This window comes from Anoplopoma fimbria, chromosome 4 (assembly GCF_027596085.1).
Source record: "Anoplopoma fimbria isolate UVic2021 breed Golden Eagle Sablefish chromosome 4, Afim_UVic_2022, whole genome shotgun sequence".
NCBI classification, from domain to species: domain Eukaryota; kingdom Metazoa; phylum Chordata; class Actinopteri; order Perciformes; family Anoplopomatidae; genus Anoplopoma; species Anoplopoma fimbria.
Window position 1 is genome coordinate 18,014,000 of NC_072452.1, and position 24,481 is coordinate 18,038,480.

General features: G+C 40.5%; 1 protein-coding gene across 2 annotated transcripts in view; it reads right to left on the reverse strand.

Moving 5' to 3' along the window:
- Positions 1-24,481, reverse strand: part of diaph2 (diaphanous-related formin 2) — a 354,189-nt gene that overhangs the window by 31,445 nt on the left and 298,263 nt on the right. For both annotated transcript variants that reach the window (XM_054597377.1, XM_054597376.1), the window contains 2 exons: positions 24,256-24,391; positions 10,626-10,718 (listed from right to left, as the gene is read on the reverse strand). In XM_054597377.1, coding sequence (XP_054453352.1) covers positions 10,626-10,718; positions 24,256-24,391 — 229 coding nt within the window. The remainder of the gene's footprint in view (positions 1-10,625; positions 10,719-24,255; positions 24,392-24,481) is intronic.

The following is a 24,481-nucleotide window of genomic DNA, read 5'->3' on the forward strand; positions in this document are numbered from 1 at the left end:
GAAGTTAATCAAAATTGTAGATAAAGGAAACTGATTCTTATACATTTAATGATCAGGATAATTTGGACGGGAAGGATGTTAAAACAATAATCCTTCAGCAGTTTCAAACCTTGCATTCTTGGTACCACTACAAGACTGGACCAAAGGTCCTCTGGCAGACCTCAGGACAGAGATATTGGCTTCCAAAGCTAATGATTTCAAATTGCACACTTGTGGGTAATTAAGCATCCCTGTTCCCTCAGTAGCTTACAACAGCAAATATGTCATTGTGAGAATAAACAACAATTACACTTACACTCATTACGGTCTAATTGCATCACCCTATGTAATAATCACGAGCAAAGGGACATCTCATTAAAAGTTTCAACGAAAATTATGTAAAGCCAGAACAAAATAAAAGACCATAGCCCAAAAACTTAAAATATTGATTTAGACAAAAATAGAAGATTATGTGAACACTGGGCATTAAATAGAGCATGCATATAAAACCCTTGTGGGTATTTGGTGGTCAACTACAACAGCAACATGCTGCATGCACTTAATGTGGCTGAGAGTGCTGCTGAAGCTAAGGAAAACTCATACAGGCAAGGGAGTAATTTGACCCCACTCAAATCCTTCCATCAGACACTAACCAAATAGAAGTCAAAAGAACGAATGAAGAAAGACAGAGAGATAAAAGGGAAGAAAAAATAGAGAGGCGGCTAACCCATTGGGATTAGTGCTAAGTAACTAAATGGGCCATATCACTTTTCCATTACCAGAAAGGAATAGCTATTTCAACTGCTGGAATCTAAATAAAAAAGGTGAACTCTGTACTCTTGTCGTCTTTTGTTCACTCATGCGTAAAAGTTGCACATTCTTATAGCCTTCCGTTTCTTACTTCCCTGTATGAGCAAATGGAGATTTGCCATCGTATCCTCGAGGCCCATCAATAAATAAAATTGACGCAAATAAACAGATAAATAAATAAATGTGAAGAGCCTAGCTAATGGGCATCCGTCAGCATTAGTGATGGAACCACGTCAAGCACAATCATGCTTGACTGGAGGGGGAGTGCCTGAGTGTAGGGAGCATTCTTGCTGATTGCACACCCAGTAAGCGTGTGTGTGGGTGTGTGTGTAGAGGGGGGAATTCTCTGTTATTCCGCCTTTTACCTTCATTTAACCCTCCCCATCTCTCCTGCCACTCTTTATAGCTATCTACTACTACAACTAGCATGTATGCCCCAAGGTCAACAGCTAACAGCTGCTGCTAATGCAATAACATGTGCATTAATGTCAATGTTACATCTGTGTCTGATATATATTAAATATATATATATATATATATATATATATATATATATATTTACCACTCCGCTTTCCAGCATACATAACTATACATAGTTATATGAATGATGCCAAACCAAATTTGGTTGTGCTTAACATAATTAAGCAGGATTGCAACATCTGTCGACCACTGCACATTTCACCAACTCAGTCCATATCATTGAAATTGATGCCTCTCTCTTTTACCTTCTCTCTGTCACATACGCACCTCCTCCACCTTAATGTACCTGCGATCACAACCTCTGTTCCTTTAATCCTTGATGATGTCAACTGGCCGTGTCTCAACCAGCAAATTCCTTTTACTTTCTTAACTACTTTTTCTTGTGTCTCACTCTCTTTTTGTCTCAGATATAATTTGACTACCCTATTCCTCTGTTACAGGTTTGATGAGCTGGCTAAATATATCCTTGAGCATTTGTTATGATGAAGACATTGCTCTCCTGCGAATCAGGATTCACTTATGTTTCACAGATGCAGTACTGACCATCACTCAAGAAGGACAAGAACAAATTTATGTTTGGCCGTAAAGTCATGCTTTCAGGTCAGTGCCTGTTCCCAATATATGACTCATTTCCTTAGTGTCAATTAAAGGATGTGCACACTAATTAAATGAAAGTTTTCTACAACTTTCAGAAATTATTAAGCTTTTACCTTCATTTGGTTGCTTATGATTTTCAAACGAGGTAAAAACAAGTCAGATTTTAAGGCAACAAAAACTTGAAGACTGAAAGAAGTTATAGATTACAGCACTTCAAAAGTAACTTTGTTTCGTATTTTAATCAATCATGTATTTGTCTGCAATTTTCTGCTTTCACAATTATGTACTTCAAAATGCATTAATTTCCTTGTCTTGTGTTTTCATTGTGAGCTACAGGGAGTTTTCCCTATGCCTATCCTGATCTATGTTTCCTATCACAGGAAAGTGTGTAAGGAGGGTATGACTTAATTAACACAACTGACAAACATACATCATTAAATGATGTAACACTTTTGATTTAAGTTTGAAAAAAATACAGGGAAGCGATGTTGCAAGATCCAGATTCTTCAAGCTGCTAGTGTAATTTATTTAATCTCCTTGTTCCCAACATCACCTTTACTAGTATTTTCTATTTAATGGAACATTTAACATCTTTTTTCACATTCTCTCTTTATCTGTATCAATTGGGAATTACTATTATCACTCATCGCCCCGGACTGCCGTTACTTTCCTATACATCCCTATAACAGACATCAGGCCCACCTAATGGAAAACGTAAAATATTAATTCCACCTCATTGAGGCTGACAGATTGCTGTGACTGACACTTCAAATGCAAACATCAGCCTCGACATTCTATCGTATACTTCAATAATAGCCACATCATATTAAGGAGGTTAAAAAAGCAGATGAGTATGGCAGCAGAGGAAGAAGCATTTGATTCTGGCACTGCCTCTTATTGTCAGTGGAACACATAACCATACAGGATGGCATACTATTTCACTGCACATTATTTGTTCTCTAGCTGATCATCAGTTGGCCCCGCTGTATGCCTAATGAGCGATAAATAAGGTTTAATTCAAGCGACACAAGTCGCCCATCCTTCAACACTAAGCATGATGGCTTGGGCGAGATTCCTTTGGAATTATATGAGGGCAATTTTTCAGCTTGTGGGATGGTCCGACTTTTACAGGCATTCCTTTGGCTTAAAGCTCTGCAAGTTTATGGGTCTATTAGGAATTCATCAAACAATGAACGATATCAATCTTATTGTGTGAGTGTGCCCTGGGTAAAAATAAGATGAAACCTTCCATTATGGGGCCTCCAAAGCATATTTGCCCTCTAAAATTGATCCAGCATTGACAATTTACACTTAGGATGACCTTTCATAACTGCCCACATGCTTGAAAGCCAATATTGTTTGGAGAGTGAGCAAGAAAAAAACACAGCCCACTGAAAACGCTCTGGGATATTATTGAATATGATAAGCTACTAGACATTTTTGCTCTGCAGTTGTTCGTTGATGGTCCACTAGGCGGGAGGGCTGAGTACTCTTTACATCAATGATGCCCTGTGCCAATAAAGTTGGACAATATTGGACATAGGTGTTGAGAGCTCGGAGTCCATTATAGCACTAGGTCATTGACTTTATTTCAAAATAAGAAAAAAAGGAAAGAAAAAGTAAGTGTTACAATAGGGAGCTATGCTCCACATGCTACGTCTTCTCAGACATGGAGCTGTAAAAGGGCATAATGGCATCAAAAGGGCATGCAGAGAGCCCCCTGTTGATACCCTGTACTCAAGTAGATTCCTTCAGTATAAATTAAACAGCAAAGGGTTTAGGGTGTTCTTAACAGCAAGGGCAGGGGCGAGGGACCCCAGGTTTCAACTCAGTGAGACCGCCTTTTATTAAGATTTGATTTATCCTCTCAAAATGGCTACATGTCACACTTCAGCTACTTTAGGTCCTCTCTTGGCAGAGTCATGCAACGGATCAGTTATGCGCCAAGGGTACTCAAATGGTACATAAAATCTTCATCTATATTTCCATGATGGGTTTTCGGCTGTGGATGAAAAATGATCAGGTCCAGAGAAAGGCCTGATGGGTCAATGGGAGGGACAATTGCTTTGTCTATGCCCTAGGACGCCAAATGTTAAATGGAGTGGCTGTCCATGCCTCAGTTCCTTCCCATCTGCCTTTCCCTTTGGCTGTTGATATATATCCTTATCTATGAGTAGCAGGTGATAGATTTCAAGCAGCACGTCTCCACAGAGCTCTGCTCTCATCTACTCTATTGATATCTTACATCTACTAAGCGATCCAAGCTAGCAAGAGGCCCCAACACCCTCTGGGTCTCTTCGCCCCAAATCATGTTAGCTCCACTTCCTGCAGGATCGCCTCTAGGGTTGCCCCGATGAATAACATCTATCAACACCCTGAAGTGGAAGCTAGGAGCTTTGGGAGGCAAAGGACTTTAGCCCTCAACTCAGAGACACCCTACAGCAACAGTCCCTATCTGATAAGTGACACAAGCTTGCACATGTGTGTGTGTAAACAGTACAGGAGAATAACTGCTGTAGGTTGAGAGACAACAAGAGAGAGATAAAGCGATGGATACAACATATGTGCGAGCAAATTAATTGCTAAGGGAATTACGATCACTATCACTTCCTGTGATGTTATTGAAGAAACAAACCAGTGATTTTCCCCCAGATCAGGGGAAAGATGAGAAAATAGCTGCCAGGCTGAACATATTCTGGCTGTCTATCTCTAGGTGATGTGGATAACAAACATAGTAGTATAAGTATTAAAAGATAATTTATGTCACAAATGAGGTTGGGTGATATAAAAGAACAAGGTGACGTTCTTAATCTTTGCCATCATCTCCTTCTTACAGACACTTCCCTTTGGTCTTTTCATTTGCCTCTTTGCAAATTCATCTCCTTTCTTCTTTTAAAATTTCATGAGAGAAAATAGGTAATTTAATCTTCATTAAACTTACAGGGTGCCTACTCTCTGGCCTGACCAGCTGAATTAACTGCCAGGCTTCGGGGGATTAGACAGTTGGGCTGAAATTCCGTAACCCTGACAAGCATTATATCACTGCATCTCTATTTTTTAATGGGCATGAGATGATCCCTCCCTGTTCAATGTCAAATAAGTCCTTAAGAGGCTTACTATATAGAACACAGGAGAGAACTTTTGATGGGCTGACCTGTGAAGGTGATGCAGGAGAGTGGGGCAGAGATATAAAGGAGAGAGGCCCTGGTTTGGGATTGTAATGACGTTGAAAAGGCAGTAAAAAAACAAGATTGGCTTCGTTTTCTTTGAAATCTGATTGATGTGTCTTTTGGGATGCCCCCCTGTATGAAAGACCTACTGAGTCTGTGGCTTTCATCCCTGACCGAAAATCGATAAGCCAGGATGTATGAGACGTTCCTGCTCTCTACCCACCAATCTCCTGCAAGTTATCCAGGTACCAGTCTCATCAGAAAGGGAATAGGAGACAGAATCGGAGTAGGCTAACTCACATTGTTTTTTTTTTATCGTTATCAACTTCAACCTAAAGAACGCTGTCTGCAAAATATTAATATATTGGGTTAAATCAACCGGATCAACGACACAAACTACTTGATATTTTATCTTCCTGAAATGAGACTGAACCAACAACAGAAATGCGGCTTCTCTGGTCTCCATCAATCAATCCAGCTTCTGTGTGTTGAATTAGGACTGGCTGGTGTAATTGCACAACACATGATGTATGGCCTCCCGGGTTAGGTTTTCCATTTTACACAAAGTGGAGACAAGGAAATAGGAAATGCTTCTGGAATTGGGTGTAATTGTGACTGGCAGCGCCTAAAATTGTGTTCAGCCTGACACTTGAGGTACTCTGCTGGAGTATAGTTTAGCCTGAAGGACGACAAAAAACTACATGCCGGGTTTAAATTAACTCTTTTGACGTAAGCGAAGATTCTTCTGCGACTCTGAGAGACTCTCTTGTACGAGCTGCTCGTTTGAAGATGACAGGAGGTTAATCAAGCTTTAAAGCATGAGATTACAGCAGACATGACAAGCAGGAGTGAATAGATTTGGCACACTGTTTGATACAACTGCTCAGAGAACCTCCTCCACCAGTAAATTCAGAAACTGAAATGCCGTCGGTCCGAGAGAGAAAGCAAATATATTCACAGCAAAAGTATAGAAACACTAATGTTGTTGTCCTGACCCTAACATTATACCATCATCCTTTAAATGCTGACTTAAGCTTTGACAGTTGCCACAATGCAGAGAGAAGTAACAACCCAAAGAAAGCTTTCAGTGACTTTTGTCACAAAATCATTCACTGGGGAACTTAATTGTTTTTCTTTATAGAGAGTCCTTTCAAAATTGCCTCAAATTGGGTGTTAAAACTTCTGTTAGTCCTTTTCCTTTGTTTCCAAATGCAGTTGCTATAGAAAATAGAGTGGATTTGTCTCATTTCATGAAAGGAGAACAAACAGAAATCTGTATGCACAAATACCCCCTACTCTATAACAATTCAAGTCACTTCCAGATTCCATTTAGAAAAAATTCCATGGAGCCGGCATTTCAAAAAAGGTTTTCCCCCTCTCATCACCTCAGAGTAGAGAATCCATGCAGGTGTTTATCAAACCACATTTTTAAGTCCATATCAGGGAGCCGTCGGTAAAATATTTATGTCTACTTGGAAAAAAGGGCACTGAGAAGAGTATAATGCGTAATGGCATGCAGGAAAGAGAGCCATCATAATGACCACAGTTATCTTGGTTGTCTCGCAAGAAAAGGAAAGTACAAAATATTCAATTAAATATTACGTATATTCAAAAACAAAGACAGATAGTATTTAGTTTTACAATTATTCCATGACCTAATATAGTTCACGCGGAATGGACAAACAATTTTACCGGTTCATATTAGGGTCCAGGTAGCATCCACCCAGCTACAACCAGGCAGGGTATATCAAACCAGCAAGTTCCTGGCCTGGGTCTATTCCCAACTGGACATGTCAAGAATACATAAACAGATCAGGAAGATGATCAGGAAGCATCCTGATCAGATGCCCAGAGGACCTCAACTGACTTCCTCAGCACAAAAGAGCTGCACTTCTATGGAAACCTGCCATTCCTACCCATGAACTACTGTTTTCAATCACTACTCAGAGTTCATAACCATAGGAGAGGGTTAGACCTTATATTGGTATATCGCAAGCTTTACATTCATGCTCAGCTACATCCTTACCACGACTAGGTGGTACCCTAGGTCCCATAAGGACTACAGGAAAGCCTCACACTCCAAACTGCTGCTTGCCAGACAGTTGCAGTCAGTCAGAGCATTTCTGATTTCCCTCATGTCATTGAAATATTGAACATAGCAGTGGTAGTCTGGGGGTTCAAGAGTATCTCCACACCAACACCATATATATATATATATATAATATAAAAACATAAAAACATTTGAATATGAAAATTATTGTGAAAAACCATAATGATGGCGGAGAACTCTGGCACAGTGAGAAAGAGACAAGGTGTCCTTACAGCAATGGCGATATATTCTCATGTATAAACCACATAAGTCACTATTGTCTGTGTGCTACAGCTCAGACTGGAAACGTAACCACTTAAAAGATGGGTGAGTTGAATATGCAATCTTCCGACAATTGTAGATTTTAAGCAGAAAACACAGGTTTGATATTGTGATATTTACTAGAAATGACAATAAATCCAGCGGGCGGGAGTCCACAAAAAAGTTCTGCTCAAAACGATCACTGTCCAGTGCTGCCTCGCTCGCAGCCAGTTAAGCCACTGTGTCATTGACTTAATATGCACAAATAGATAATCAATAATTTGAATCTATGTGTTTAGTTAAAAATTAACATTCAATAATAATTTTTGGCCAATTTTGACAGCCCTAGTTTTGTGTCATTGCAGCATGGGCAGTGTGTGAGACGGCTGGGAAGCCAATTGACATACACTGCGATGACACAGAGCTGATTGAAAATATGCAATGTTTCACTTTAAAGACCGTTTTCATAGCTAGGTGTCAGTTTGCCCAGGTCCTCTTTTTGGTTCACTTAAAATTACTTTAAAGCTTCCTGTTAATTAAATATTAACATGTTTTTTCAGAGGTTACGTTTCTTTTTCTGAGGTGAGCATTACTTGTTGGAGAAAAAATGAATTGGTTAAATAATTGTTCAGGATCCCACTCTACGTACTCTTGAAACACACTTTCATTCATGCATACACAAGCACAATGTCAGGTACTTAGACATGCAACCAATGCAGATTAAGCATAATAGAGTGTGAGAGACATTTTTGCAAAACAGGACAAAGAACCAATCTGTCCAGAGTTGCAGGCAATTCGTTTTTAGCTACAGTTGCCTCAAAGAAGGCCCGCACAGCAAGAAGCATTCAGAATGATGCATATCTGGGATGCTTTTGGACATAAGTTTACCAAACATATAGGGTAAAAGCAAGGAATTACACAAAAGCATTATGAGTGGCAAAGCATGATCTACAGGCCTCTCCAACAAAACACTGCCTAAATACTGCCACAAGACATAAAGTGATATCATGCTTCAACAGCACAGGCTAAAAGGAAAACCAAGACAATTAGATGATAACTGGAGCTGCTCTACAAGACAGAAATTATGCCGAGTGAATCAAAAATGATTTCCTTCAAGTAGCCTGACTCCAATTAGTGTTGCAAGATTAAGCATTTGAGATCAAGGGGCCAACACAAGGGCAACTGCAATGCTAGTGTACTTTACTGTATTGGATTTTAAAGGTATTCAATGTAAGATTTACATCATGTCAATCAGCAGTACAAGCAGTACATTAAAAGCTCAGCCCAGTCCAGAGTTTTCTTCTCTACTGCTGCAAGTTTTAATGTGAGCCTATGCTCAAAACAGATGTATTACTGGACATGAAATATGTTGCATTATTTAAATTAAATGTTTTTTTCTGCTGGTAGTCCTTTGAATAAACTGACTTATAAATTTGATGTGACCTGCCCTGTTGTTGACATCTACTCAGCTTTCCATAATACTTGGAATAGTTTGACTTGATCTTATTCTAATAAACACAAGACATCATATCGTCTGTGACAGTTACTATATAATATGTTTATTTTTTCAGTGAGCTGTGTGTGTTAATAAGAAGCAGGTTTTGCTTGGTTTTGATTCAAATTTGTCATCCAGCTAACGTTTCCATGGTTGCTATTTTACATAGAGTAAATTTTGCGTATTAAACCTTTTCATGCTTTGTTAAGTCAAATTCAGTAACCCAGCACAGGACTCTGCATGTTGTAGACCAGCTCAGCGTGAATTTTCTGACAGGAAGGATGCGTGAGTTATGCAGCAGGAGGCGGGGTGGTGCTGGGTCGGCATTTAAATGATAGTTAAATAAACACACCTAGGGTTCTGTTACCATAGTTAGCACCCGGCCACCGAGAGGATGGACTCGAAGGGCTTTGATCACCTGTAACAATGTTGGTGATTAAATAAAAAAAATAAAAAAAATGAAAAAGAGAAGAGAAAAGGGGAAGGATGGAGAAAAAGGGAAAGAGAAAAAGGCATCAGAAGTGACACATCTCAGATATTTGGCAGGAATGAACCACTCCCAGAGTCTGGCAAAAAACACAGGCTCACATTAAACCGAACACAGACATATGGAATAAAAAAGGTGAAAAATGGAGCTGGTTATTTCTATTGATGAGCAGTATTATAGGTGCTGAAATTCCCTTGATTAACATTTAAATATAATTGTCTATTTAAATAGTTGTAGTTGTAATGAATATATAATTAGATTATAATCCAAAATCATGGCAAAAAGAGTTTTTAAGTCACAATTTTATTTTGGATAAAATAAAATGTGTTGTAATTCAACACAAAAGTGTGTTGTATTGACACACTTGCGACAATTTTGTCATTAAAGATGACAGATAAGAGTCATGTGATGCATACCATATCAAAGTGCATAGAATATGTCAACAACTTCAAAATGTGAGTGTTGTATCAATTTAAATTCACCATATATTGTAAACCAACAGAGAATATCTTCTGATAATAATAATTCCGCTACTTATAGAAATTGATGATTCATCTAAAATGACTTGAATCAATTAAGTAACTAAAAAAATGAATCAAAGCAAGTCAATCTGCCTTAATAGGAATCCATCTAATTAGTTATATTTATGTTATTATGACTCTACAAGATTTTCTAAATGTAAATATAATAAAAATGAATGCTAATTCTTACAGCTTGATTCACAGTGTGGCGTCCCTCTACCGCAAAACCATCCAATCCAGTCAGTTCTGATTTCCAGCCCCCCTTTTCTTTCAACAATGATTGCCAGTGTGGGGATCAGGCATCACCGTAGCTCTTCTGCAGAACTCTGACTTGCATATGAATTGACCCTACTAGGTGGTGCTCCTCTGGGTACTCGCCATTCAACATGGCAGAATGGAATGTGTAAACACCAGGATTACACTAAATCACTCTCAGTCCAACTGCACCCTGCATGACTACATTATAATAAGTGCTTCATGAATGGCAAAGGGACAATAAATCGCTCATGACCTTCACTGGGCCACACGTGAGCTTGTTTCTATGACATATTTCTGGAAGTGCATGTGTTCTTGTAGTTGTTCGTGTTTTATGTGTGTATCAGTCACAAATACTTGAAACCAATTAAAAGGACACAAACACACACACACACACACCGGAATCTGCAGACAGGTGAAACTGACAGATATATCAAAAAAGTATAAATTGGGACATAAATAGTGTTTTTTGCTGACTTACCATTGCGGGGTGTGCGTTTTCGCCGATCCCGGAAGGCTGCTCCGGACTGTAGAGCTTCCATTAAGCTATCCATCACACCAGTTTCATCTCCTTCTGTAAGAGAACAGATAACAGAGGCGAAGATGTTTAAAGGAAATACATTAACACAACTGTACATGAACGCATTAAACACAGAGACATGACTGCTTCAAAGTCTAATTCTTGGTATTCGGGTATGGAAGCAATGGATTCCATCTAACTAAAGGTGCATGAACAATCACCTTACATCAAAGCAAGAGAGAGCTGAGCTTGATATAAACAAGCCTTTTATAGAGCATAGGACTGAGACAGAGGCCTGTCACTCAGGCCTGTTCTTTTTTTCAGTAAACAGCTGGGGAGGAGGAAAAATACACTTTGAGCTTAGCAACTAATACAGGCAGCGGAGCCTCAGGATGAAAGCATCCACTGATGGTCATTGACAGATATTCTTTCTGTGGCTAACGCAGGGGAGCTAAGTGCTCTTTACAAAGATTTAGTGTGGAGCCGCTCAATACTCGGGCGCTCTATCATTGTTCAGTCAATGACACCAGGACCGGCCTTCCAAAAACATTCCCCCGGCCCACCGTTCCAGCTGTCGTGTAGATCCATGAAACGAGAGAACTGGAGTCAGCCAGCATGGCTGAAAAGACAGGTGGGAGATACTTGAAGTGCTATGAGGCCAACAGCATGACAAGATGTGCCCACACTGTGCACATGCAGCATGCTGCTCGATGGAAACAGGGTTCAAAAACAAGCTTAGCTTCTATATCTGGGTCATCTATCTTTACACCCCAATACTAATGAGTCAGAGGGGCACCCTTTTTATCATTCTGGTCCAGAACAGGCATTATTTTAAACCAGGATCATTAGGGTGACTTATTGTGGAGCTGGAGACTTGGTCATCAATTATTTTGCATACATGAGTGAACTAGCTCTTCCCCAATGTTTACCATCAGGATCCAGGCATCTTGTTTCTCTATTGGGCTTACAGCGATGGCTGAAGGGAAACATTGGAAAATAAGTGGAGACAACTGCTACTTTCAGCACACAGCACTTTTCCAGACGGTGGGGTGATCAATCTTTTGTTACTCCTGTGTGCTCAAAGAGACACGACACTCGGGCAAATTGAATTTATGAACATAACACGTTGACACGGAAGGTTCCACGATTCATTCAAGGAAATGGCGCATATTTTGACATTACCAGATAAAGTCAATGTTGCACATGTTTTCCCCTTCTCCTCCAGCAACAAACCACCTAACCTGCAATCATTCATGCTAGTCAAAGAAGACAGCACAACTAAGAATAGAAACATGTCTTATGCTAATTTTAAAAAAAGCAACTCTTCACTCGTACTCACACTAATTTTACTCTCCATCTCATTCCTTCTCTTTCTTCCTCAAGTCCTTCCCAAGGGCTACTTTGAAATCAAAGTATCTGTACCGGCTGTGTGCTGTGCTTAAAAGCAATTCCGATTAAATCAAGCTTAATTAGACCAGCTTTATCAGAACAAAACCAAAGCCGAGCCAAGTAGTGCTTATCTCAAATTGCAGCACTACACCTCAGATAGCACGCTCATTGGTTTAAAAGGGGGGCATGGGTTTTGTCTGCTCTGGACCTAAAGAACAATATGGTGAACATCTTGCAGCTACTATAACTGTATCAACTCCCAAGATCGTTAGCTACTTCTTCTTATGTAGGCTAGCAAGGACACACTGTGAGCCTGACAGAAGGTAGAACGTGTTAAGTGGCAGGTAAACATTTATCCACAACCACCTTGGCACCAGAAACTTTTTGACAGCCCCTTCTTCACTGCCTTCTTCATGGAGACCTGGACATCACAGGGGGCACCTGACACTTTGATCAATTTGTCCTACTTCTAGCTTAACTGTAGCGCAATTCATCATTTGTAATGGCCAGGACTTGGGAGCCCTAGTAGACTGGGGTTCAGCAGGAGGACTGCAGACACAAAGAACCAAAATGACTAAAATGGGAAACATACTCCCCAGTCACTCCTCGGTGCTCAATTAACTGTGTCCTATTGGACCACAGTTTAAACTCGAGCAGGCCTTACTCCTAGCAAAAAAATTCACAAATGAGCCATCAGACTTATTAACATATATATGCATTTGTGTGTATATATAACAAAGACAAGGTTAAGCCTTTAGTAGACAAAGAAATAAAGCTGAATATTATTTGAAGACACTTATTCCAGTAATCCTCAGAGCAAACTTTACTTATTGTAACATTGCCCACTTTAGCAGACATTTCTGCCACGTTCGTGCAATTACTCTTGTCTTATTTTGAGCTGTTAAACCTCGGGCAAATATTCATCCACTTCTCATTAGCAGCAGTGGTAGATTGCATGAAGGGGGAATTACAGAAAAGCTAACCTTTTATGCCCAAAGATCTTTCTCATGAGGAAAGATCCCCTCTGCTCACAGGAAATTGCTTTCTAAATGGGTTAAGACGGGCTAAGACCCAAGACATTGACAAACCCTTCCAGTGATGAAACACCTTAGTGGGCACCTCAACAGTCAGCCCCGGGGTCCTTTAATGATCTTATTAAATCTTGTGGAAGTGTGGAACATGGTTGCGGCTTTTGCACTTTTAGGTACTTTCTTAAACAGTTAAACCTTTAAGAGCAGAAATAAAGCTTGGTGAAACCCTACCTCCCAGAGAGAGACAGTGTACCTATTCCATATCTTTCCCTTTGGTCCCTGCCTACCCCCAGTCCCCCATTTCGCCCCCCTCCTTTACCTGAACATCAGGTGGACCCAGTGGCGGTGCCAAATGTAACAGTGAGCCTTGGGGTTTGGCTCACTCTGCTATATATTTACAAGCGGCACTATCACATTTTCTAATTAGGAGGGATAACAAGAGCAATGTGCTCTCAGCAGGATTGGCATACAAACGTAACACACCAGATTAGTTTTTCCCTAAAACGATAAAAAAGTACCTACAGTAAAAGTGGAAGAAAGCGGCTGCAATGTACTATTCACCAATCCCAGGAGCTAAACACAAAGTCAAGTGTCAACAGTTGCAAGAGAGGAAAGGGAGGGATAGGAAAATAATAAGTAGATATTGTAATATGGTATATAAGAAAAGATGTCGAGGAAAAACATTAGAGAGGAGGCAGAATACAGAGAGAAAGACAGAGTAGAGAAGGCAGCTAGGGAGAAAAGTGAAGAGGGTTTCCTTGTGGTGCGCCAGTCAGTGCGGTGGAGTGGGTTATTGAGAGGGACTAGTGGAGCGAGGCAAGACACAAGGTCATAAAACACCTTCCTGGCTACTTGACGGCCTGAGCCCCGTGATGTTTAATTATTTCTAAAACATACAGTGCAGTATGCAAGCACAGGCACACAGACACTCACCTAGAATAAAAAACCTGCCTATACATTTTTAGTGATCCGCATGTTGTGTGTTTGTAAGACTATTGGTTCCACTTAAGTAATTTAAATTTATGGGACAGATTTCGCAGCTCGCAAATGAGTGTTTGACAAACAAAGACAGTGAGGGATGGATAGATAGTTGGAGGGAGGCAAGATAGAGAGCACACTCCAACTAATGTCAGCAGGCTGACCTATACTCACAGCTGCTCATGGCAAGATCAGTTAGAGGAGACACAGGAATCTAGCCAAGTCTTCCAGAAAACTAATGCATCATCGAAGCCCCCATGCAAGATCTCAAACCACAGCCAAGGACCAATTAGGATTAAAACAAACACGCCTAAATAATGCAAAACCTGACATCTTATTTGTTTATGTCTGCCAATTACAATCAGTCATCTACAACAATCAAAATATAGTAAGTGTAAAAGAACAGCTGTCGCCTCGAAAACGTGACAAAGCCTTTCACTCAATCACCCAAGAAGAAAACCTTGTAGGTCCTTGAATTAAATGCTGGGCTTTTTTCTAAAACACCAAAATCATGGCATTCCTATAATTATGCAGCAGTGTCAACAAAGCTTGTTCATAAATTCAATTTGCTATCTGTCATCTCCTGCATGTTATGCAGGGGGAAAAAATCACAGTATAGATCGATAGAGAACTCTTTTTCTGATGGCTTACTAGCAGCCTTTATGACTCAGGGGGGAAAGAGAGACAAAAAACTCTTAGAATTCATGAAAGCTTCTGTCTGATACACAAGGGTTTTTAATATAATGGCAAATTATGACATATTTTATGCCACGAGTGAAACTAGTAGCAACCGTGGCATGTTAATTGAAAAGATAAATAACAGTGTAAGCATAAGAAATAATGACATTTATCATCGTCACATATTCCAATCAATCACAGCTATATACTCTCTGAATCTATACAGGCGTAGTACGCTCCTCCTTAAACAAATTAAAGTGTTTAACATGAGGAACATTGGACATAGGAGATATGTCTATTATCCACTACTATCCACTCTTCCAGTAGCCAATTCCTGAGTCTAATTTGCACTGTAATGAGATCTAATGAGTGCTTAAAGGCCTTGTGCTTGATGAATTGAAACCACTGTGAGAGAGGAACACAGTGAGAGTTTAACCTCACCCTGGTCACCCTCCACGACTCCAGTAGAGAAGATTAGAGAGAAAAGGAAGAATCAAGAGGAGAGGAACAAGTCGTTGCTAGTTTTTTTTTTTGCTTGCTGCAGATTGTTTTTGAACACATTTGAGCCCATCTGTTCCCCCACAGAGAGTCACCTGTGCAATTAACCTGGACCATTAGCCGTGAAACAAAGGCCTCGGTGGAGGGAGGTGGGTGTGGGGGGCTGCTTTATGGCCAGGTGGAGAGGCAACAACCACACTTTTTTTATTTTCTTCTTGTCTCCCTCTCTCTACTCTCACTTTTATTGCACCTGGTTTTGTGTTACTTCCACATCTTAAAACCGGGCTCAGCCACCTAGACATACACAACCACCTGATTACTCAATATCCCCATGCTCTTACCGCTCTGCTGTCTACTCTCCTACTGGTTGGCCCTTCGCCCTCTTACCTGCAGTCCCAGCAGCTCCTAAGGCTCGGGCCGACAGAGACCGTATTGCCACAGAAAGCATAGAGAACTCAAGTGCCCAAAGGACAGCAGTCATGCACCTGTTAGATGTCTTTCCCTTGTTTTTCAGTCTCCCCCTTTTTTTTCCCATCTCCCTGCAGTCCAACCATCAACTCTGCAAAAAGCTTTGACACAATTACCTGAGAAACTTTTCAGACAGTCCGCAGTCCTTAATTTGTGGGTGTGTGTGTGCATGTTTACTAAGCTACTTCAGTGAAACAGAGAGGAGGAAAAAGAGGAACGGAAGTCTAAGATGGCTAATAAAAAAGACAGATTTGCTTGCTGATTCATCTGAATTGTTCTACTGTAACAACTTGATGGGCAAACCCACTCATGTCCTCCCTAACTCAATTAGGAGATCTACCACAACCCTCCATTCCAAGGGGGAATTGCAGTGTAGCTTCTACTTTCCTCTTGATATGAGCCCCTTTGTGGCGCCAGGGTCAGTAGGAGGAGAGGAAGGGGAAAGTGTGGAGAAGGCAGAATGTCTCAAAGACAGGAGATGTGGGTGGGAGGTTAGAGGTATATTGCGTTTCACATGCATGAAGTAGAGACGAGTGTTGAAGCTAGGCTGGCCTGGTCACTGCAGGCCTGATCCCATACCCTGAAAGAAAGAGATGTCCTGACTGCGTGAGACTGGGGGATACGTGGAGAGAAGTTGGATGTCGACAAGGGAGAGATGAAAGTGGATTATCCGCCGTGGCGATTTGCATTCTGTGGTGGAACGAAAGCCCCTGTGATGCCCCGAATAGCTGGATGCATGAATAAGTAAACAAACAAAAACAAAAATAAACCCTCCATCTGGATGGATGCTGCCAGGCCCCAAGTGAGAAACAGTAGGGAGGGGAGGATGGGAGATGGGGAAGGGGGGGCTTCAATGTAGCAGTCACCCCACTCCGCTTCTTCGGCTATAATTTACTTCTACTGCCTGCGGGCCCCCCCAGTTACCATATTGCGCTCACCATTTTTCCACTGCTTCTGGCCAGTCTGCCCAGTAACTCCACCAACACACAAGGGAGAGCTCCAACACGGCAGTGACAGATGTTAAGTTGACACACTTTCTCTAAGCCACATGGGGTCAACATGTCAGGGTGCCAGCAGGACCACGGTAGCCACAGTCGTCAAAGCAGAGTAGACCAATATTGACACTTTTCTCATTTTTCTCCATAGGCTTGGTACTGCCAAATTTAGCTGCAATATGGTAAACCCTGAACTGTGTAAATTCTCACTGTGGTCTCACAGCAGGGGTTAAAACGCTGATGTCTGCTCACTGTATGATAAATGATAGAAATGTGTGGTAAGGCAACATTTTCAGAAGGCTTATCATCTTCACCTTCTAGCACATATGTTCTCCCCGTGTAATGTAAGAGTCGCTCTGGTTTTGGAATTCCAGTGACACCAACAAAATTACCATTTGTATATCAGTGATACTTTAATTATTGAAGAAAACTTTGGATTTCCCACGTTTCCATGTTGAATGAAGAATCGAAAAACATAGAAAAATCTTGAATTGAAAAAAATGGGGGCTGTCTTTAACAACAGCAAAGCTGTTTCCAAACATTCGTTCAAATCCACTTTTACTCATTGAGTAATCAATATAAAATCATTATGGAGGTGTAGTATAATTTTAATCCTCAAGGTTAGTTATGGTCTGCTCAGTGATAGACTTTTTCAGTGCTTTGTCTTTCGGCGGTGAAGTGAGCTGGTTAGATGAAGAGGTGCAGGTGACGGCCATTTCTATTGCAGTTTGGATGAACCTCAAACCTTTTAAGAGCTTTTACAGTCCAGCTCTGGCGTATGGACCAGAACAGCCCTGATCTATTAGTGCTTACCAACATCACAGGGTCTGATCACAGTATACGGCAAGGCATCATAACTTTACTGATGATGACTGTTCATATAGTACCAGGTTCACTTAAATGAATCAGGTTATTAAAATGACAGGGATGTTAAAGAGTCTTTGGCATGTAGAAGTATATTGAGATACTATAAAATATTTTGGGTTTCATCCATACAGAGCAGCGAAGTTTATCCATTTTACATGAGTGGCACATTTAGAATGAGGATGCAGAGCTTGGGAATCCAGATCAAGATAACATCTGAACCAAACACGTGGGCTGTTTGCATCAGTGAAAGGCGGTGTTGTCTGGGGAAGCTAAATGGGTTTGACAACAGGATTTGATGGTCTTTGTAGTGAAAGTAATTAGGTATGATTGAATGTAAAGTGACTGGTGAGGTCCAGATCTGGGAGGGGGAAATGATCTGACTCTTGAACCACCCACAAATTAACGAGATTCAACTGCGCCAGAGTTTAGTTCTCCAAGAAGAAGAAGAAGATTTCCGAAAGCAATGGGATGAGAGAACAGAACATGGCGGGATGAGTATAGTGAGTGTGAGACACAGACAGAGAGACCCACAGACTGGAATAAGAGGGAAAACAAACAGGAAAGAGATATCTGATGCATGTCTCACTTCCTTGATTGTGACCTGAACTAAATTAAGTTAAAGATAAAAGATAAAAGTGATTAAAGCTTTCTGGTGCAATTTCCTTAGTGTTCTCTCTCTTTCTCTCGATACTAAGAGTGTGCCACAAGATTTAAAACAAGAAATAAAAATACATATTCAGTTTGATAAATTACAGCAAGAGGCAGAAAGACAAAATGTGAGAGAGACTATTCCCTGGTGTGGCCTTTAATTGCTAATGAACTATGGTATTTATCATAGAATATTAAAAGGCTTCCTATGAAGCCAGGCTTGTTTTCTTCTTCATGCTGATATATATTTATGGAAATGCATTGGAAATGGTACAATATGGGAGGATGAGTATTGGATGAGTATCTTATTGTTTTACCTTCACTTACAACATGGCATTTTGGAGTCAATCAGATGTTTTTAATGCTTGCATATCATTTGTTTATGACTAATTCTGTTTTTTCTGCATGTTTGTATTCACGCTGCTTGCTCTTAGTTGAGATGCAGTGAGCCATATTCTGTGCAGCATCATCGCCTTGGGGCAGATTCCGAGTTCGAACGGAGATATAGCACAATCTAATATGCTGTTATTTATTAGAATGGGTGTATGACAGCAGATAATCCTGGTGCCCTTGTTCCCATCTTTCAAGGTAACGATGGAATTCACCAATCTATACTCAGGAGTTCCAGAGCGTGCCTCGCACATCCTGCGCTCTGGATCGACAGCTCAAATGCGAGCGCAAAGAAAAAAAAGCAATTTGCAATTTTGAGTTTGGCTTTCCACTGCTGCAACATCCATATGCAGATTTAGCGAAGGATCCTTCATTTTTATAACTCATCAGATACTACAAATATATAACCAGGCATGAAAGCCATCAGTGGCATGACAAATAAACGACACTTAAGGGAATAAACAGGCAGCAAATTCGGAGGCATTTTGCCATAAATCATCATTACATTCTGGAAAGGTCTGTCCTTGTTTGTTATATTCTGTAGCGAACATGAAGGTCAGCTTTAGCTTCCTAATACCGGATTCATTTCCAAAGCTAAGCTGAGGAATGGTGAGCCTTCTAGGAAACATTTATTTTATCTCCATAAGTTTCTGACCTTCACGTCGCTGTAAGGCTATCTCCCCTGGTGATATTGTTTGCCATGTCGACTGTGCTGCGGAGACACTATGCAAACTTAGAGAGCTAACCCTGTCCACCCCACTGCGGCCTGTCAGCGCTTGTCTATGATCACCTAGCTGGCATGGCTGCGACGCAGGTATGGACTGGCCTTCCGGCAGCTGTCAGTGTCACACAAAGCCATCAATCCACATCTCTGCCACTCTCATTGCTGACAGGGCTCTGCCAGCCACAGCCAGTCAGACAACTGCATGGAAATATGTCAATTTAGTTTAGCACGCCACACTAATGGACACTTGAATTTGGAAAATGTGCTTTAGTAAACAAAAGAAAAACAATACATCCATAACTGTCTTTCAGGAAAATGCATAGACAAGGGGAAAACACAGAAAAAAGAGATAACACACTGTGGTGAGGACATTCTAGCTTCAAAGATCAATACAGGTGATCTAAATGAACTCAATTAGCCTGTACAAACAGTTGAATGCTAGTTTGTGTGGACGTGGATCGTAAAGGTTTATTACCTTGCAAATGTTATGCGTGAATCTTCTTAGATGCACATTTAAAAGTCTGAATATGGCTGATATGTTAAAACATACAAACAACGAAATGTAGCCTACATTTACTTATTTTGGTTGTATTCATTAAACGGAATGCTTTTTTAAGATGAGCCAACTTTTATTTATGTAAACAAACCCTAGTTCATCCTCAGCGTGTGAAAGGTTGACAAGGAGGATGCATAAATAGAAGCTGCAGGCCCATCATTGTCAACATGGCGACTGCTCTCTGCAGAGAATCATAGAGACATGGAGACCTCATCCCAGCAGGCCTTGCTGAACATAAAAAACACCTAGACAACTATTCCCAGCACAAAAAAAGCTTTTGGAGAGTAAAAGGAAGCGCAAAATAACTGTAAAATAAATTGAAATGGAAATATAAGACCATTTAACTCATAATGACCAATAAACCATACACTACAAGCAGTGTCTTAAATTATTGGACATTTTGTTAATATCTGTGGCTGTGTCGCTTTGAGATGTTGACTATAATAAGATCAACGTGTTCTACAAATGGGCTCAGTCATTTTTAAATATCAGTATACACAACTTCCAGCTGTTGTGTGAACAAAGACAACTGCATTAAATATGATAATGATGTTGGTTCAATAGTTATATTAACAACTTGACAGAACCAATTTTTCCACTTTAATATTCCCTCAGAGTTCCTTCTCTGTATGTGTCTGCATTCTGTCGGTGTCTGCAAGCTGTTGCAAGAATGGATTGAAGCGGCTGAGTGGGCTCTAACTCCTTCAGTGAAAAATTATCACTTTGCAGGTAAAACTTAGTCATAAAAGCAACATCTGTGGAGCCTATTAATGTGTTTTTAAGGTTACAATATTACTGTCTAGGACCATTTTAATAATTATTTTTACATTGTTTGTTGAACAAGTTTGTTTTCTAATCAAATAATTATATTTAAAGAGCAAAGATTAGTAAGAAAAACAATTTACTTTAATACATAAATCCAGTTGGATTACATTTAATGTGTGTAGTCACGTAAGATAGCAGACAGTTGGTGCACCCATAAAAGGTGTTGTAAAACTCGCAGGCTACAACCAATATGCTCCTAAACTTGATATTCCTCAGGTTGGCAATAACAATGTTTTTCAGAGGTTTATATGGTGAAGTAGGCTGTGACACAAGCTACGACAACTTTTCACATACTGAAAACCATACTGTATAAAGTAGGCCTGAGAAAAGATGACAGTAAACATGTTAAACACAAAGTTCCTCACTATTTCTTTGTGGTACAGTATATCGGCAAATTGCCTGGACTAAATAAAATGTTCAAATAACTTTTTTTGTCCTTGTTGTTTGTTTATTTCTGTGTGCCTTGTGCCAAGCTGCATTGTGCTCAAAGCGGCATGTGCGCTTTCCGGCTCTGTTCAAAGCTTAGTGGATTTGACTGGGGTACACAGTTGACATGTGGGTGCAGACACTTGCCCCAGACGGGGGCACTGACCCCGGTGATGCCAGCCGAGTAGGCGACCAGAGGGGCCTGCTACTCCTCACAAATGCCTTGGAGAAACAAAGTCCAGATGCACTTCCATGCCCCGACTCCTGACACACTCGGCATGCTGCTTGCAACATTGTTTCATATGTCGCCATGAAAAAAAAAAAAAGTCCAGCTGTGATGAACCACCATTCTAAACCAGCTTTAAACGGAAGCATTCGTTTGGGTTTATTCTGCAGTGTTCCACAGTTATTCCCAGTGAAGTTAAGCGATTTGGTAAATGTTGAACATCTGGTCAGTTCAAGAGAATATGGAAATCCACTTAGAGCAAATTAAAACAAATGGGGTGAGCGGGTAATGATTTCATAAGCAATTTCCTACGTTAGGATTTCTAATACTTCACAATGAAAACATGTTAAGCTCTGCACTTGTCTTATCTATCAATCATGCTTGTTGAAAAACTGCACGAATCAATGCACTTACAGACGGTATAATGTCAAGTTTTATCAACTGGGAAATAGGTGAAAAATCTTTTTCTTTTTTTTTCAGTTTCCTAAAAGCATTTGTCTGTTTTCCCTCCCCCACCCTGGTGGCCATCCTGGCAGAAGTTAAATTAATTAAACTCTCATTAAATATGCATTTCATTGTTAATCATTTGCAAGTGAAGAGGATTAGGTCGCAATTTGTGAAATGACATTCAATCTATCCCTTCTCAAAAATAGCCTCTTTAAATTGCAACAAACACAATAGTATGATCCATCTGAAAGTCTTAGCATTTAAATGAGTAAATCAGTAAATCCAAATAAAGAGACACTGACCTGTACTTAATTCTTATAATACAATGGCCATATGTTTACTCCATCTGTTAATTCTCATGGATTTGTAAACATACAAAAAATAAAAATGTACTACATTCAGGTCACCAATCTTATCTGTCTGTCTGTCTGTCCGTCTGAAACCAAGGTTAGGATCAAAACTGGAGATTTATTTCAGTGCACCAATTAGCCTTTCAACCTTTAAAATGCAAAATGAATGTGAAAATGTTTGGACATAATAAATTAATGTGAAGAGGAATTAAAAAAAGCCTCTTTGTGGCGAACACTACCTTATTTTCATCAACCTTCACAGAAAACACGGCTGATGCTCGGCATGAAATATTGATGTGAAAAGGCTCCTCAAATAACTAACTCAAAATATCTGAAGCACACATAGAATTTTAGAACAGAAAGGGAGAGAAGAGCCAAGACTCTCAAGCCAAGGCTGTCAACTGGAGAGGAGTAGAGGCAGAGAAAAGAAAGATGTGCAACAAGAAAACACTGAATATCCTGCTATGTGTGCTCCAACCAAACAGCTTAAAGAGAAACCGAGAGACAACACAAGAGCGGAATACCAAGCTGCTGTAACCTCCATCCTGCTTCTGGCTCAAGTTCAGATTTCCATTCACAGCATCCATTTAAAGAGCTCTGCATCTGATTGTCCTTTCTCCGATTGCATTAGAGACAAGTTAGTACACAGAATGGGAACTATTCAAGGTGTAATGAAGAAGTGTAGTCAATGCAGGTAAGGACCTTGATGGTGTAAAAAGGTAGCTTGGGTTTTTTGCACCAATTTGAATTCAAAAGTGTGTATTTCATGACTGCCAAGGTCATTGTGATCGCGACAGTCCAACGAGCAAGGCGTTGGCGTGGAGGACAATCCCCACTATCTCCAAGGCTGCAGGCAACGTTGTCCATGTCATCCTCATGTTTTATTCATGCAAGTCATATTATGGCATTCAGAGACTGAGATCAAAATCTGCTCTGGTAGAAATATTTAATATCATACCTACTTCTCTACCGTTCTCCATCTGGTTAGCCAGCATGAGAGAGAGGGGTAGACAGACTCCTTCGGCTCAGCCACGTTGGATTATTAAAAGTGAAGCTTTCAAAGAGGTCACTGCTCAGGGTAAAAAAAAAGGAAGAACAAAAAAAAAAGCTTTAGCATGCATCAATTATCCGGGAGAGTTTGTGGCATACGGAAGACTGTTTTGTCACATTTCCCCATGTGACTGAGCTACAGAGAGGTCCTTGGCTGAGGCTGACATTTAGAAGCTGGTGAATTGTGGAAATCCCAGCCTGTTTGTCAAAAAATTGCACAAAAGACCACACTCACTACTTGCAAAGCCCCTTCAGGCTTGAAATTCCTTCTCAATGTCATTGGTATAACTAGACACAGGCGTCCAGCTCTGTTGCTCTAATTTTTCATGTCTGAACAACTGCAACTTACACTGATCAATACATGGTTTACTGGCGTCGCTGGAGGACAATAGAGTAATTCCAACAACAATAAATGCTCCACGCTGCTGGCAAATAGTCTGAGACTGGAGGAATGATAATTTTATTTGTTGTGTTGCTTGCACATGACCAGTGATAAGAAACGAATAACAACAGCATGATCGTGTTGGAAGTGCAATCTGGAGCCACTTTTCAGCCTCTTTCATAAGGCAACCATGGCTTCTTTAAATGTGACCTACATATTGCCTGCTACTGCCAGTTCTAGAGGACTCAAACAAAGTCCTTGTAATAATAGATGACTACATTCCAATAACTAGTACTATTACTGAATAATAATACACGAATAGTTGTTGTGTTTAATCTTTAGAAATGCATATGCATATAATTGCAGGAGAGAATGTTTCTTTCTATGTGGGCAAATGTACCATGGCACATAAAAGAAAAAAATAGCTAAAAGTAGCATAATCTGTCTGTTGTTTGGAAGCATTGTATCGGCTATGGGAGTAAGGATGAGATTCCTTCACAGCTGAAAAAGATGACTCCCCCCCCATTCCTCCACATTATCGTCTTCCTTCAGAGTTCAAATCTGTGTGAAGTACAATTCCATGAAACGCCCTTTTCTATCCTCCTGTTCTCCTCGTCCTAACTCCCCACCTGCCTCCCTGTCTCTGTCTCTGTGGTGGCGTACCTTTGTTCATGTCAATCAGCTGCTTCTTCTTCTGCTGCCGCTCCTGCTTCTCCCGCTCTGCTTTCTCCTTCGCCAGCTTGGCTCTCTTGATCTTCTCCTCCATCTCCCTCTTCTTGTGGTTCTCCTTCACTGCTTCCTGATGAGGCACACACACACACACACACACACACACACACACACACACACACACACACACACACACACACACACACACACAACACACACA